At 48.5% G+C, this 16,006-nt stretch overlaps 2 protein-coding genes across 2 annotated transcripts; one reads left to right on the forward strand and one right to left on the reverse strand.

The window, feature by feature from the left end:
- Positions 1-4,906: 4,906 nt before the first annotated feature.
- On the reverse strand, positions 4,907-8,026 carry Mrps2 (mitochondrial ribosomal protein S2). The gene is made up of 4 exons (XM_021156396.2): positions 7,937-8,026; positions 7,720-7,836; positions 7,121-7,250; positions 4,907-6,646 (listed from the first exon to the last, which is right to left on the reverse strand). Exons 1-4 carry the CDS (start codon positions 7,977-7,979, stop codon positions 6,061-6,063), a joined length of 876 nt encoding a protein of 291 aa, XP_021012055.1. The 5' UTR covers positions 7,980-8,026; the 3' UTR covers positions 4,907-6,060.
- Positions 8,027-9,596: 1,570 nt separating this feature from the next.
- Positions 9,597-14,377, forward strand: Pierce1 (piercer of microtubule wall 1). The gene is made up of 3 exons (XM_021156394.3): positions 9,597-10,004; positions 10,797-10,875; positions 13,955-14,377. Exons 1-3 carry the CDS (start codon positions 9,811-9,813, stop codon positions 14,141-14,143), a joined length of 462 nt encoding a protein of 153 aa, XP_021012053.1. The 5' UTR covers positions 9,597-9,810; the 3' UTR covers positions 14,144-14,377.
- The last annotated feature ends 1,629 nt before the right edge of the window (positions 14,378-16,006 follow it).

The following is a 16,006-nucleotide window of genomic DNA, read 5'->3' on the forward strand; positions in this document are numbered from 1 at the left end:
AGAATTTCACCAATCCTTGAGCTTGCCCCCAAATCAGGCCACATAATCCCTCTGTTGGGGAACCTTGCTATTAAGGTAACAAGCAGTCCTCCATGACTCGATGGCTTTCTGAACTTGGTGCAAAAGGGGGGACTTCCATTCTCAGCAGGGCTTCCCTGTCTCTGCCTGTCTTTGGGGAGTGTCCCTGAGCACAGGTGACTGACCTTGTCTGGCCTTGTCTGAAAAGTGACCTTGTACAGAGCTCTCTGCAAGGCTGCATTACTGAGAACACAGGGCTCACTCTGGCTTCCCGCCCACATGATAATTAGGTGCTGTATTATAGCCAATCAGCTCTTCCTGCTCTCTCGACGTCATAACCAATTAGCCCTTTCCACCTGTACTCCTAAAAAGCCCTTCTATATCCTACTCCTGAAACAATAATGTATGTAGACTTGTCTCACCGCAGTAGTCTCCAGTGGACATTCTGTACTTTCAGCTCTCTACCTTTTCTTTCTTCTTTTCTCTCCTCAGGCTGTTGGCTAACAGCCTCCGGGTAGAAAGGAGGGTCGAACACCCCTCCAATTCCCGGCCACCCTGGAAAGCTCCTCTCTCCAAAAAAATCGCATGTAAACTCTGCCTCTGCTCAGTTCCCTGCTGCTTCTCGACTGAACAGAGGCAGCTACCCTCCTGGGTTTCCCCTTGCCTCCAATAAATCTCTAGTGTGAAGTTTGTTCTAGTGTGGCATGACTTTGTAATATTCCTTGGCTCCCGGTTGCCAGGATACCTCTACTAGCAGAGCTGCAACACTTTCACGGGGGGGTGGGGGTGGGTGGAGAGCCTCCCCTGCCAGAAGAGAGCGGTTACACTTACATCAGGAAAACTTTCCCCCACGGTGGGAACAGAGCTGGATGTAACACTTTTCTAGCAGGAGCCGTTCCCTTCAGAGCTGCAATGCTTATATTTTGGTGTCTTGGTTCAGATTGAGTGTTTTCTGTCTAGGGTGATGGATGGCCTTGTGAGTTGGAGTAATAGCCAATCCCAGATCAGTAACTTGAGGGGTGGGAGACCCTTCATCCCCAGCTGGACAGAAAGTTGAATAAGGTAGAGGTGTCTGCCTGGCTAATTTGTTGTGATGTGTTGTGGTTATTCTGTGGCTCCTGACTGCCAGGCTACCTTTACAATCTATAGTGGCTACTCTTGGTTGTCAACTTGACTATATCTGGAATGAACTACAGTCCAGAATTGGAAGGCTCACCTGTGATCCTGATCTTGAGGCTGGGAGATAGAAGTTTCTAACCTGGATCTTGAGATGGAGACCTTGAGGCATAGTGGCTATGAATTCCAGAAGATTAAGACAGAGAGATCTTTAATCCCAGCACTTGGGAGGCAGAGGCAGGCAGATTTCTGAGTTCGAGGCCAGCCTGGTCTACAGAGTGAGTTCCAGGACAACCAGGGCTACACAGAGAAACCCTGTCTCGAAAAACCAAAAAAAAAAAAAAAAAAAAAAAAAAGGAAAAAAGACAGAGAGATCTCTGAGTTCAAGGTCATCTGGGATAAAAGGTGTGGTGGCACACACCTTTAATCTGGGCTGCACCTTCTGCTGGAGACCTACATAGGACATTGGGAGGAAGTCTCTCTCTCTCTCCCTCCCCCTCTCCCTCTCTCCTTCTCCTGCTTGCTGTGTGGAACTGAGCAACTGCTAGATCCTTGGACTTCCATTCACAGCTGCTGACCATTGTTGGGAGTTGGACTGCAGACTGTAAGTCATCAACAAATTCCTTTACTATATAGAGACTACCCATAAGTTCTGTGACTCTAGAGAACCCTGGCTAATACACATTCAGAGCTATAACATTTGCACTGGGGAAACCTTTCCCCTTCAAGTTGTTAACACTTATAAGTCTGAAGTGGGCTGATTACAAACAAGGGGGAGGGAAGATTAAAAGGACTCCCATGACTTAAAATTATACCAATATCTGGGGTGAGAGAAACTGCAGGTGCACTCGGGAAGTGGGTGGGAGAGAGTGGGGGTGCACTCGGGAAGTGGGTGGGAGAGAGTGGGGGTGCACTCGGGAGGTGGGTGGGAGAGAGTGGGGGTGCACATAGCTTTACTTCTTTTTAGGGGGGAGTTGTAGCTGCTTTTTGCTATTTTGTGGGTTCTTTTTACCAACTCTTTCCCTTAGTTTTACCCCCCCCCATCACTAATTAAGAGAGAAAGGGAGAGATCCTTGAATCTAATTTCTTTAAGTATGACTACTAACAAACCACCCTCCCCGCTGAATGAACCACCTCTTGGGGCCCTATCATTTATATAACTTCTGAAAAGTTCCCAGAATTCCAAATGTCACACAATTGCAGAAACTATATGCAGCTGACAAAACCATGCCTCTGCTAGAGCACCAGGCAAATCATAGTCAACTGTTGCCGACAGTCTGAAGCAGTCCCACACCTAGGATTAAAATGAAAACATGTTCTTATAATATTTTTTGTTTTTTAAAAGAAATAAAAATTCCAGAATTCTCAAATATGGTACATGTATGGACTACATGTGTATTGGGGGTGGGGGATAATCATGTTATTGTTTGTTTGGTTTTCTGTTTTTTTTTTTTCTTTTTAGGTAAGGTTTCTTTGTATAATAGCCCTCACTGTCCTGGAACTCATTGGTAGACCAGGCAGGCCTTGAACCCAAAGAGATCTACCTGCCTCTGCTTCCCAAGTGTTGAAATTAAAGGCATGTGTCACCATGCCCAGCTTGGCCTTACTTATTGTTGGAGCACATGGATGACCTGAAATGATACTTGGGCAGACATGGAAATGTTCAAGGTAACTAACATGAGGGCCAGAAAGAACAAAGCAAAGGGAAAAGAGACAGAGAGAAGGGAGCCATGAACATGTGGCTCAGTGTTTACTGTCCCTTCTCTGCCTTTTTCTCTGGACACAGAAATACACACATGCAAATGTATCTTCTGCATCCTTGTGTATGTGTGTGTGCACATGTGCACACGTGTGTGCATGTGAAGGTCCAAGGTTGACATCAGGTGTCTTCTTCCATTGCTCTTCACCTTAAACATAGAGGCAGATTTTGGTGTGATTTATTTCCCATCTTCTGATGCTCATGTATTACCCATGAGTTCAAAGTGGTTGCTGCCTCCAGCTTGCTTGGCACAGTCAGCATAATGTCATCAAAACAGTGGACCAATGTGATATTTTGTGGAAGAGACAAATGATTGAGACCCCCTTCTAACTAAATTATATTACACAGGGTTGGAGTGTTAATATAAGCTTGAGGTAAAACTGTACAATGCTGGTCTTGCCAACTGAGAGCAAATTGTTCTGGTGGTCCTTGTGGACAGATACTGAGAAAAATGTACTTGATAGATCAATAGCTGCATACCATGCACCAGGAAAAGTGTTAATCTGCTCAAGTAAGGATAATACATTTGGTACAACAGCTGCAATCACTTACTACCTGTTTTCCATAGTCAACTGTCATTCTCCACGATCCATCTGTCTTCTGCACTGGCCGGATAGGAGAGTTAAGGAAGATGTGGTGGCAACTGTCATTCCTGCATCTTTCAGGTCTTTGATGGTGGCACTAATTTCTGCAGTTCTTCCAGGAGTACAATACTGGTTTCTCTATTTTCCTTGCCAGTAGCAACTTGAAAGGCTTCCATTTAGTCTTTCCAACCATAAGAGCCTTCACTCTACAGGTCAGGGAACCAATGTGAGAATTCTGCCAACTTCAACTTCAATCTATTCCAAATATACCTTCTGGGGTTAATAGCCACAGGATTTCTCGGACCCACTGGACCTACTGTGAGTTGGACGTTAGCCAAAACTCCATTAATAAGTTGACCTCTGCCAGGCGTGGTGGCGCATGCCTTTAATTCCAGCACTCGGGAGGCAGAGGTAGGTGGATTTCTGAGTTCAAGGCCAGCCTGGTCTACAAAGTGAGTTCCAGGACAGCCAAGGCTACACAGAGAAACACTGTCTCGAAAAAGAAAAAAGTTGACTTCCATTAAGTCCCTACTTAATTGGAGGGCCACAGTGTTTCTTAGGGTCTCCTAGAATTGGTGTCCAGTAGACCCTGGAGAGTCTGATTGTTTCCTTTTCTCTAGTTGCTCTTGCCAAAGGCTATAATACTCTCTGGAGGACTGGGAAAGGCTAACAATGAGACTTTTAGATATTTTATCAAGGACTTCCCTGGCAATCACTTCACTGTGGGTCTCCAAACTGGAAATTGGTTCATGGGTTGAGAATCTCTTTTGCCCTGATTCAGTGTATTCTTGGTAGATTTGACAAGTTTTCCACTTATGCAGATCAAACAAAAATTCACTAGGCTTCTTTTCTATTTAATGCCTGGAAACCCCATGACTAATTAGCTAGTACCAAAGGTCCATACAAATCACGCCACCATAAAATTCACTTTGCCCGTGCTGACCATAACAGGTCAGGCCAATATGGACACTGCTTTGTCTACTCTGCTCATTGTGATAATGCATGATCGATCACCTTGCCTTTGGTGACACCTGGCCCCTGCGGGGGCCCAATTAAACCCACTGCATTTAATTCATCCAACAGAGCATGCATCTCCAACCCTAAAGTCTAGTACTAGGAAAAGGGCAACAGCAAAGCTCTTCGAATGTGCTGGTGTCCCTCTTACATGACAGGGTTAGTGGGAGGCTTGTTCCCACCACCTTCCCATCATGGAGGATCAGGTTTTACAGTGTGCCACTCTAGCACTGCAATTTCCCTGAGCCTTAAGAGCCGTTCATCACCACTAAGCCAAGAGTTATCAGGTATCCCCAACTCCTTTTCAGTATGGTTTGGGGGTCCCTGCAAGCATCAGGGCCTGTGAAAGGCAAGAAAGAAAACTTGCCTGACTTAGTTGGTACGGGTTCAAAGTTCTAGAGAGTCTGACACCAGGTGGTTTACTGTAAACATATATTAAAACAGTACAATTCTGGAAAAGTTTCCCGGTGTAATACAATCCCAGGTGTAAGAGGCATAATTACATTGAAACTCAGCTCAAAGTACACTCGACCACAAAGATGGGTCCTAAAGCTTAAGGGCCTAGGATCTGGTGTGGTCTCTGACCAAGATAATGTAGAGGTCAGCAGGTTATAAAATACTTGTGACATCTCCCCTAAGCATGGATTCTATTGTTGGAGAAACTAAGTTAAAAATAAAGGTCTAGGAAGGAAGAGTCCAAGACAAACATTTTGGGGGGATCTGGGTGAGGTCTGGCTCTACAAATAGCAAAGGTCACCAGGTCAACAACATCCACGCCCAGGCCTCTGGGTGGGAAACAGGTATGGATTTCCTTCTTTGGGGAGACAACCTTATGTGATTAACATTCCTGGTTTCCTTGGTGATCTGTGGGCTCAAGGACTTTTGTGCTCCCAGCAGCAGGCTCTTCTAAAAAAGACTTCAGCCAAACATGGAACAAACTTTTGACACCTTTTTTCACTGTGCAAGCTTCCATATTAAACACAAGAGCTCCAGAGAGCTTGTATCAATAAAACTCAGCCTGACTCAGTTTTATGTTCTTTCCATTACCCCACCCCTTTAAAATCCATTCCCACATATAGTCCCCAGCCTTCTGCTTGAATGAATTAGCAAACTCATTAAGTTCTTTAGTAGTGCAGCACAATGCATGGACTATACTTCCTATCTCCCCTCTGGGAGCCTGCTTAGCCTTGAGTCTGGTTTCAGGTCTAGAGGTAACTACTGGGGGTCCTGAGGGACATCAGTGTTGGTTTTGCTTGGAATTTTCTTCAGAGAATGAAGGATTAATTAGCAGACAATGGAGGATTAATTTTAACTGAAAAGAGAAGCCGAAACTTGGCTAGCTATGTTCAAGTCTTAATGGATGCCAGAGGCCATGTGACTATGTACTCTACCCGAGTTTGTTCCCAGAAAAGAGACAGATAAGGGTTAGCTCAAGATCATTGGACTTTGGGGTGGCCATATCTAGGGAAATAGGACTGTGGTGCTGATGCTGAGGACAGAGAGTGGGGACATAGGCCAGGGTTGGACAAGGACCTTCCTGCTCAGAAGAGGTGGGAGAAGGGCTTCCTGTCATGGGGAATGGCTCTTATCAGGCACAGGAGATGTCCCACTGCCCTCGGACCCCTTGGAACTCTGCAGCCGATGCAGGGCCTCCATCTGCCTCCTCTTCTCCTTGGCCCTGTTGATGGTTGTCCGGAAGAGCTTGCAGAAGAGCTGGATAGCTTGGGGCGAGTCGTCGTTGCCAGGGATAGGGTAAGTGATGAGGCATGGGTTGCAGTTGGTGTCCACAATGCCCACTGTGGGGATGTTCATCTTGGCTGCATCCCTCACAGCAACATGGGGTTCAAAGACATTGTTGAGCGTGTGCAGAAAGATGATGAGGTCTGGTAGGCGGACTGAAGGCCCAAAGAGGAGTTGTGCGTTAGTCAGCAAGCCGCCCTTGAAGTAGCGGGTGTGGGCGTACTCCCCGCAGGCCTGGGCTGTAGTCTCAATTAAGTGAGAGAACTGACGATTCCGGCTCACAAACAGAATGATGCCCTTGCGGTAGGCCACGTGCGCGGTGAAGTTCAAAGCCAGTTGGAGATTCAAGGCTGTCTGATCCAGATCGATGATATCTTGGCCCAGGCGGTTCCCAAAGATGTACGGCTCCATAAACCTGCCAAAAAACCCCCAGGGTAAGCGGACCCGTGTGCATGGAGCTGCCCCGCCCCTTCCACAGACACCTACCTACCAGCCACCCAGGCTCTTACATTTACCAACTCCCCACTACTCCTGCCTAGGGAGTGATGGGCTGGGGACACAGGTGTGGACTTGTGCACAGACATCAGGTTTGTGGCTCAACCTGTCCCACCTTCTCTCCCTGTGGAGATTTGCGAACCAACTGCAGATAAACATGAACCCAACCAAGGTGCTCTGTCCAGTGTAGCTCTCTAGGGCCACTTCTGTTCTATACAGCAGGTCCTCTCCACGGGGCTCCCCTGCCTGCCATGACCCTCAGTTTTCACCCTGTCTGTGAACCAGCATCAATACTAGCACTGTACTTGGTGTTGCCGCAGACACCCCCACCCTGCCCCCACTTCCAACCCTGACCCAACTCCACCATTCTGCCCACACGGCCTGTGCCAACTACCTATGGCGGCAACCAGCTTTATGTCCCAGGTGTACTCGGGCCTCGAAGAGGCTCTTCACAGAAAACAGCTCCTTGACATTGAAGAAATCCGAATGCTGTAATGGCGTATCTAGGATCCTGCTCTGGAAATCTGAAAAAAAAAAAAAAGAGTAAGGGCAGACACTGTGGCCCATTCACCAACTAACCAAAGACTCACCAGTCTCCTGGGAGTGGGAAACTCAAAGCTGAGAGGAAACGCCAGGAAAGATCTGGAAGTCACAGGGGCATTTTTGCAACACCGAGGGGCTAGTGTCAAGGTCTAAAGTGACTGTGTGTGGAGAAAACCTGGTCAGTCCTCTTCCCTTAATTTCCACAGATGTAAGAGGAAAACGAGACAGGGGCTTCGTTGACTTCGGGTGCCTTAAACGCCCCGCCAGAAGACCAGCAAGATGGACAGATACAAAAGTAGTCTTCACTGGTCTTCACTGGCTACCAGGCCACAGGGGTTCTATTCTCCCTCCCACCACACTTAGATTGGTACTGGGTTCGTTTGGGGACCCTGCAATGACAACCTCTCCACGATTCCGCGCCCCGACCCACCTCCACCCGCTGATCTTTACCGTCGCCATCCTGGGGCTCGCTGACCGCGGGGACCGGGGCTCCCGTGACCTTCCTACCAGTCTGCTCCGCAGGGCCCGGGATCGCCTTCTGCAGGAAACCTGGCCAGCGCCGCACACCTGCGGGGAAAGAGCCGGTGGGGCCGCGTCCAACCCTCGTCCCTGTCCTGCCCTCTCGGATCTCCGGGTTTCTCCCATCTCCGAGATCCACCGCGCTCACCTGCACACAGCAGCCGGGTCAGCACGGCCGGAGCGGGCGCCATGGCGGGCGCGTGGACAGAGATCCTGCAGAGACTCTTCCTGCCCGGCAGAGCGCCTCCTCCGCTGAGCGCGCTGGGTTGCAGCGCCGCTTGCTGGCCCGGAGGACTCTCTCCGCTGTGCACCGCTCGCTGCGCCCGCGTCCTTGTAAATGGGCGAGTTGGTACTGTGACCAGCGGTCTGCACTCAGCTGGGACGTGTGGTTGAGCTAGAATGAGCGACCTCTCACCCACAGTTCATTCCTCTCGGTAAAATTACAGCATCCTCTGGAGGAGGCGACCCTCTTGTTCAAATTGGTTTTTAGAGGTTGTTTTTAGGTTGCTGTTTTTTTTTGTTGTTGGTTTTGTTTTGTTTTGTTTTGTTTTGTTTTGTTTTGTTTTTCCTGAGACCCGGTTTCTCTGTGTAGCCTTGAGCCTTGACTGTCATGGTATTCGCTATGTAGACCAGGCTGGCTTGAACTCAGAGAGCAGCCCGCCTCTGCCTCTGGAGAACTGAGATTAAAGGCATGCCCTACCACCGCCCCGTTTATTGTTTGTTTTTAAAGTGCATTTTAAAAAAATCTGTTTATTTATTTTATGTATATGAATACACTGTAACTATCCTCAGACACACCAGAAGAGGGCATCAGATCCCATTACAGATGGTCGTGAGCCACCATGTGGTTGCTGGAAATTGAACTCAGGACCTCTGGAAGAGCAGTCAGTGCTCTTAACTGCTAAGTCGTCGCTCCAGCCCGCATTTTTTATTTTTTAACATTTGTTTTAGATTTACTTATTTTTTGCCTACATGTATGTATGTGTACCTTGTGAGTGCCTTGTCCCTGTGGAGAGCAGAAGGTGTCTGACCTCCAGGAACTAGAGTTAAAGGTGTTTATGAGTCACCTTGCAGGCTCTGGGAGTTGAATCCAGGTTCCCTGCAAGAGCAATGAATGCCCTAAATTGCTGAGCCATCTCTCCATCCCCAAATTACATTAAACTATGACGACAACAATGATGACGACGACGACAATGACAACAACAACAATCTCCCTGACTGGCCAGACATTCATAGAGATCTGACTGCCTCTGTCCTCTGGTTGTTGGAATTATTGGTGCACACCACCACACTGTGCCCCAAGTAATTTTTTGTTTGTTTTTAAATTACTATTTATTTATTATTGTTGTTAAGTCGGGGTTTCACTATATACTCCTGACTGGTCTAGTACTCTCTTTTTAAATCAGGCTGGCCTCGAACTCAGAGATCTGCCTTCTGGCATTGCGCTAGCACGTCATTAATGCTGAACTATGTGCATGGTTCACTAGATCATTTTTTATATTTCACCAATATTTGGCCTAGGATTCCCTAAATTTAGCAACACCTCACATCTAGATTTAGGCTGAGTTGTGGGGGTATTGGGTGATAGAGGCCAAGGAGAAGCCATGGCCAGTACAGTAAACGACAGACGTGTGAGTACTTGCTCAGGCAGAGATTGGAAGCGCCTAATTCCTGCCTATTGGCTGGTGAAATCCTAGGTTCTAAGGTTTCATTTGTCCAGGATCTGCCTCCTAGTGCATTTTGGGATACACTAGGATGTTCCCATAGTCCCAGAAAAAGGTCAGCGGATCTCCCCCGGAGGAGGAGCGAGTGGAAGCTTGGAATTCCTTGTTTAGAACTTACGGTCTCCTTTGTTATTCGCCCTCGGGAAGATTCTAGACTTGCCTACAGCTAGCTGTTAGTCAAAGCAACCTACAAAAGACCTTCCCGCCTCCTGATCAGGTGACTTCATTGCCTAGCAACAGGACGCTTTGCTGCAGCAGGCACAGACTTGACCAGGGCTAGTTTCCTGCGGGAAGCCAAATGTCTGAAGAAAAACCTCAAGAATGTGCGGAGGAGCTGGAGCCGGGGGAGCCCAAGGCTAAGCCCGCCCTAGAGGAGCCGGAGCCGGGGGAGCCCAAGGCTAAGCCCGCCCCAGAGAAGACCAGCGACTACTACCGCATTAGCGAGAAGCTCCCAGTCAGGTTCAACAACCCGGGGTGGTTTCATGGCTACGGGTAAGGAAGACTGAGGTTACCTCCTTCATGCAGCAGGGTGGCCCTAGCTTTGGCCACGTGTTTGAGAACTCTCAAGTGCCTGTGGCTCCTGAGGTCAAAAGGAGCCAGTCATGAACCTTTACTTGTGTCATCATTACTATTAGGGTCCTGCTGTCTGAGCAACCACAGAGTGAACGTGTGTGAATATAGCCTTGTTGCAGGCAGGGGGATGTCTCTATTTTTAAAGCTTCCCTGAAAGTTGTACACCTTACAGGGCAGCCTGGTTCTCGGGGAAGTAAGGATGGAAGCCTTCTTGACTTGTGTGAAGCTGGTGCAGGCACACTCCCTTTCCACGAGTAAGAAGACAACTCGCTGAGGGCTCCAGTGTGGAGAAGAGCGGCTGGTAGCCTCTATCACAGGCCACAGCCTCACAAACTAGATTTCTTACCTCCTTCCCTCCTGACAGGAGCTTGGTCTCTGTAAGGTTGGGGCTCAAAAGCAGAGGGACTTCCAGTGTCTGGAAGTTGAGACGCTGTCTCCGAGGTAGTGGTAGACTATGCCAAAGTCCCACCAAGACCCCTCCGCCAGCATTTGCTGGCTGGGTGTTCTCTAGGGGTTCCCTTTGGAAGGATCAGGGGCCACGGCCAGCAGAGGAGGCCAGAGAGAAAGGTCTGCTGGGAGAGAGTGCTCTCAGTGGACATGGTATTGCCACCGTCAGGGACAATAAAGTTCCATCAATCAATTTCTTCCAGGCTATGACTTGGCTGACTTATTCTGAGTATGTGTGAGAAACAGTGCATCTCTCTCCCACAGGACCAGGGAAGCTGTTTCCATGTACAGGACCAGTAACCAAACGTACGGGAGCAGAGCCCCCACCGTGCATGAGATGCCGGTAAGTGCAAGTCAGGCCTGCCGGGACGAGGGCCATCAGGAAGAGCGGACTTATGAGGAGTCAGAGTTGGGAATCAGCTTCCCACGTTGTAAATGCATGGCACCTCAAATCGAGTTAGGACAAGGCGGGGCAGAGAGATGATAGAATGCAATTTCAAAGCAGAATAGATTGTAGACAGGAAAGTCCAAGTAAACTTGCTTCCACGTTCTCCTCCCCATCAGACAGTCACGCACACCTTTGCATGGGCATACACACCTTTGCACGGGCACCCGAAGGCCAATTAGTGAAGCCAAGCGTTCATATGAGTGGCAGAACTCCTCGGAAGAGCCTGCCCACGGAAAGAGTCAGTGTTCCAAAATCAGACGCAAGGTGTTTCTGTGGGAAGCAGGAACATGGGAACTGCTGCCCATACCTTCTTAAATACATTCACCTTGTCTCTGTGTAGTGGTACGCCATGCCACACGTGGCTGGAGGTCAAAGGACCACATGTAAGAGCTGGTTCACCTTTCACCAGGCTTGGTAATAAGTGCCTTTGGTCTCAAGTTAGCCAGGGCTAGTTCTGAATTAGTTCAAAGCTTTGAACTGCCTGCACCTCGCAAGTGCTGGGTTAAAGATGTGCAGTGCCGGGGCTTTGCAGACGTTAGACGTGGTGTTCTGCCTACTGAGCCACATCCCTGGTTTCTGTTCTGCCTTTGTAAAAGGCCACGGAGAAGAGGCTGCTCTTTTCCTACAGGCTTGCTTTACAGCCCCTTCTTTTTTTTTTTTTTTTCCGAGACAGGGTTTCTCTGTGTAGCCCTGGCTGTCCTGGAACTCACTTTGTAGATCAGGCTGGCATTGAACTCAGAAATCCGCCTGCCTCTGCCTCCCGAGTGCTGGGATTAAAGGCGTGCGCCACCATGCCCGGCTGAGGCTGCTCTTTTCAACAGTGGTGCTTTCACCCAGGTTAGCAGGCCATGGGTCACAAGCCGCGGGTATCAGAGGCAAGCTAGGGGGTAGGTATTCCCTGCTTCTTAGTCCTGTTTTCTGGGGTCGGCTTGTCAGCTTTCTGACTCAGTCCACTGCACCCTGTGAGCAGTTCTTAGTATTATTCTGCTACGGCACCGGTGGATATTTATTATTATGGACTGTCAGAATGCACTGACTGTGCAGAGCCAAGAGCGGGCAGGCCCCAGTGCTCAGTGCACAGCCCAGGTATTGGCTCAGGTCGATCAGCTCCACCTGCAATACACCATGCAGACAATAGGGGGAGCTGTGTGCATTGGAATGGTATTTAGACATTTTTTTTTTTTTTTTCTTTTTTTCCTTTCTCAGAGACAGGAGTTCTCTGTGTAAGTAACATCCTTGGCTGTCCTTGAACTCTCTTTGTAGACCAGACTGGCCTTGAACTCACAGAGATCCACCTGACTCTGCCTTCCAAGTGCTGGGGTTAAAGGCATGCTCTACCACACCTGGACTTGGACACTATATTTTATGTTCAGTTTCCCAGGAGATCTCAAATTTGCCTCTTGAAAAATGCCTGAAATAATTTCTCTTTGCTTGTTCTGCCAAAGAGAGAAAATATCAGGTGATCTTGGCCCAGGGTGGTCTGAGGACAGGTAGGACATTACTACCTGGTGGAGGTTGGTCTGTACACGCCGTATGTCCCCCTGTCATCACTGGAGTTCCCAGACTCACAGTGGCCACTCTCTCAGCAAGAACTGAGTGCTGCCAGGCAGTGGTGGCGCACGCCTTTAATCCCAGCACTTGGGAGGCAGAGGTAGGTGGATTTCTGAGTCCGAGGCCAGCCTGGTCTACAGAGTGAGTGCCAGGACATCCAGGACTACACAGAGAAACACTATCTCGAAAAACAAAAACCAAACCAAACCAAACCAAAACAAAACAAAAAAGAATTGAGTGCTTCCAGCCTCAGCAGGGCAGCCCTTCCCACACACCGGGCTGGTGGTGCATCGTGCCCTGGCATCTTTTTTTTTTTTTTTTGGTTTTTCGAGACAGGGTTTCTCTGTATAGCCCTGGCTGTACTGGAACTCACTTTGTAGACCAGGCTGGCCTTGAACTCAGAAATCCACCTGCCTCTGCCTCCCGAGTGCTGGGATTAAAGGCGTGCGCCACCACGCCCGGCCTGGCATCTTTTTAAAGCACCTGACAGAGGATTTTGGCTCACGGGATAGAAGCTCATTGCTAAGGCTTGGAGGAGTTGACCCCAAAAGGTCTGCGTGTTAAAGGCAGGGTTACTAGTGTGTGCTATCGGGGTGTGGGACTTTATAGGAGTTTTCAGGGCTCTGGAGCTGTGTCCAGAGAGGGATCCTGGGATCCAGCCAGTCCTCTCTCTGCTCTTCTTCATGGCCCATGACTTTTGCTCTTATCACAGTTACCCAGCAACCCCAGCCAAGGGCCAAAGCATCGAGGCTGTATTCATGAACTGGAGCTTCAGAAGTGAGGCCCACGTGTGTTCTCTGTCTCTGACTCTCTCTTTCTTTCTGAGAAATGGTTTTTCTATGTAGACCAGGCTGGCCTCAGTCTCACAGAGACCTGCCTCTTGAGTGCTGGGATTAAAGGTCTGCTCCACCACACCCAACTCTTTCTCTTCATAAGTTAGTTATAAGTATTTTGGTAGAATATGGCAGACAGTGCTGTAGAGTATTGTGACTACACTCACAGAGGAGAAGGCTGAAGCTTACACAGGCCTAGTGGCTTGCCTAGTGTGGCATGGCTAGCAGGAGTAGACCTCAATGTGTGTGTGTGTGTGTGTGTGTGTGTGTGTAGGTCTAACTCTGACCTCACTTCAGGTTAATGATTGCTGTCACACCTAGGCATGGAGCTGCGGCATTCAGGTGATCCTGTAACTTCTCTTGCTGTCCATGTGGCGTGGGAAGGAGGCAGTGTTAATCATATTAGACACAAGCACACACTGGCACAGTTGGGGCAAAGGAGACCATCTTGCTCACCTTGGTTTCTGGGCTTCCTAGCACCAGAGGCTGTATTTTCTCACAAATTCTCACTCTTCGTCCAAAGAACCAGTTGGTGGGGCTGCCTGAGTGTTACCGTGCACCACTAATCCTCTTGTTTGTTTGATTTTCAGAAAGTATTTTATCCATCTTCAAATAAGTTTTCCAGACAACACGCAGCTTTTGGAATGTTCCAGAGTCATAATATTAATGTCACCCTGGAGAAGAGCTTAGTGACCGGGCCTGACAATCACATCACCCACTATGACCGCTTGAACTTTCACCCCAGTTACAATGTCAACAGGCCGTCCATCTGTGACTAAGGGAGCTGGGTTCCTGTCCTCGGGGCTCTCCTGACTCAGGGCTGCTTTGGGGAGCATGGATGCCCTTGATCCTTGACAGGTGACCTATTCTAAAGGCTTGGATCTCACTGCCTTCTCAGAAAACACTTTTCTTTTCCAGGGGAGAAAAATGTGCAAATAGAGCCATAATATCTTGTGTTCTGCATTTCACACAGGAAAGATGCTGACAGCATCTTTGTTTTATTAAAAAGTTGCCACAGCCTCAATTTCTGCCATGCCTCTTATTTATCCTGAAGCAGCAGGGGAAGTGCACAGCTTGGAACCTGAATCTTGGTCTGAAATGTGGGGTGTGCCAGAGAGTGCCACTAAGTGCCTTTATCTGGGAGCTGTTGCCATATGTGTAACTGTACTAAAGTCTCACAGACCGCAGAGAGCATGGGGTGCCCCACCTGGTAGCACAAATGTCAAGTGCACATTCTTCAGTCACAGTGAAGGTCAGGGGGGACACATGCCATGCACCAAGGTTGACTGTGGCTGCCATTGTTGACGGTGGAGATTGTCTCCCATCCAAGATCCATCCAGGACTGACCACATTTAGCTTCCCAGACTGGAAATGCTCAGATTTAGACAAATTCTCTCTCTGATCATTTTATTTTTTAAGATTGTATTTTAAAATAATGTGTGTGTGTGTGTGTGTGTGTGTGTGTGTGTGAGAGAGAGAGAGAGAGAGAGAGAGAGAGAGAGAGAGAGAGAGAGAGAGAGTGTCTGAGGAGTCCAGAAAAGGATGCTAGATCTCTTGGGGTTACAGGAGATACAAACTGCCCCAATAGGTACTGGGACCTGAACGTGGGTTCTTTAGAAAGATACCATGTGTTTTCAGCCACTGGGCCAGCTCTCCAGCTCTGATTTTCTTTTCTTTAATTCTTTCTTTTGTCAGGCTTGTCAGCAAATGCTTTATTCGACCTGCTAGCCATGTTGCTGGTTGACTTAGGGTTTTAAACTGCTGCAGTGAAACTACATGACCAAGAAGCAAGATGGGGAGGAGAGGGTTTATTCAGGTTACACTTCCACATTCCAAAGGATGGCAAGACAGGAACTCAAGCAGAATGGGAACCTGGAGGCAGGAGCTGATGCAGAGACCGTGGATGAGTGCTGCCTACGGGCTTGTTTCCCATGGCTTGCTCAGCCTGCTTTCTTATAGCCCCCATGACCACCAGTCAGGGGATGGCAGCATCCATCCATAAGGAACTGAGCCCTCCCTCATTGATCACTAATTGAGAAAATGCCTTACAGCCAGATGTCATAGAGACATTTCCTCAACTGAGACTCCTTCTTCTCTGATGTGCATGTGTGCTTGTATGCACGTGTGCAGGCCAGAGGCTGACATCTGTTGTCTTCTTTTATTGCTCTCCACCTTGTTCTGAGACAGGGTTCCTCACGGAACCTGGAGCCCGGAGTTCCAGTTTTGGCTGGACTGACTAGCCAGTGAACCCCTGGCATCTGCTGATGTCTGTCCTTCAGTGCTAGGGTAAGAGATGCATGCTCCTGTGTCAGGCTGGGGATCCAAAGTCAGGTCCTCAGGTTTGTCAGGTAAATGCTTCACCCACTGAACCACCTCTCTGCTTTTTTTTTTTTTTTTTTTTAACTTTATTCCCATGAATGAGGAATTCTCACTACAGGATATCTGGAAAGGGTTGAGCTCAGAAATCCTAACATGTCGAGCAGTGGCAGCACACGCCTTTAATCCCAATACTTGGGAGGCAGAGGCAGGTAGATTTCTGAGTTCGAGGCCAGCCTGGTCTACAGAGTGAGTTCCAGGACAGCCAGGGCTACACAGAGAAACCCTGTCTCGAAAAACCAAAAAAAAAAAAAAAAAAAAAAAAA

The sequence above is a fragment of the Mus caroli genome, unplaced genomic scaffold (assembly GCF_978045245.1).
Source record: "Mus caroli unplaced genomic scaffold, Mus_caroli_1 scaffold_2, whole genome shotgun sequence".
In the NCBI taxonomy this organism is placed as follows: Eukaryota; Metazoa; Chordata; class Mammalia; order Rodentia; family Muridae; genus Mus; species Mus caroli.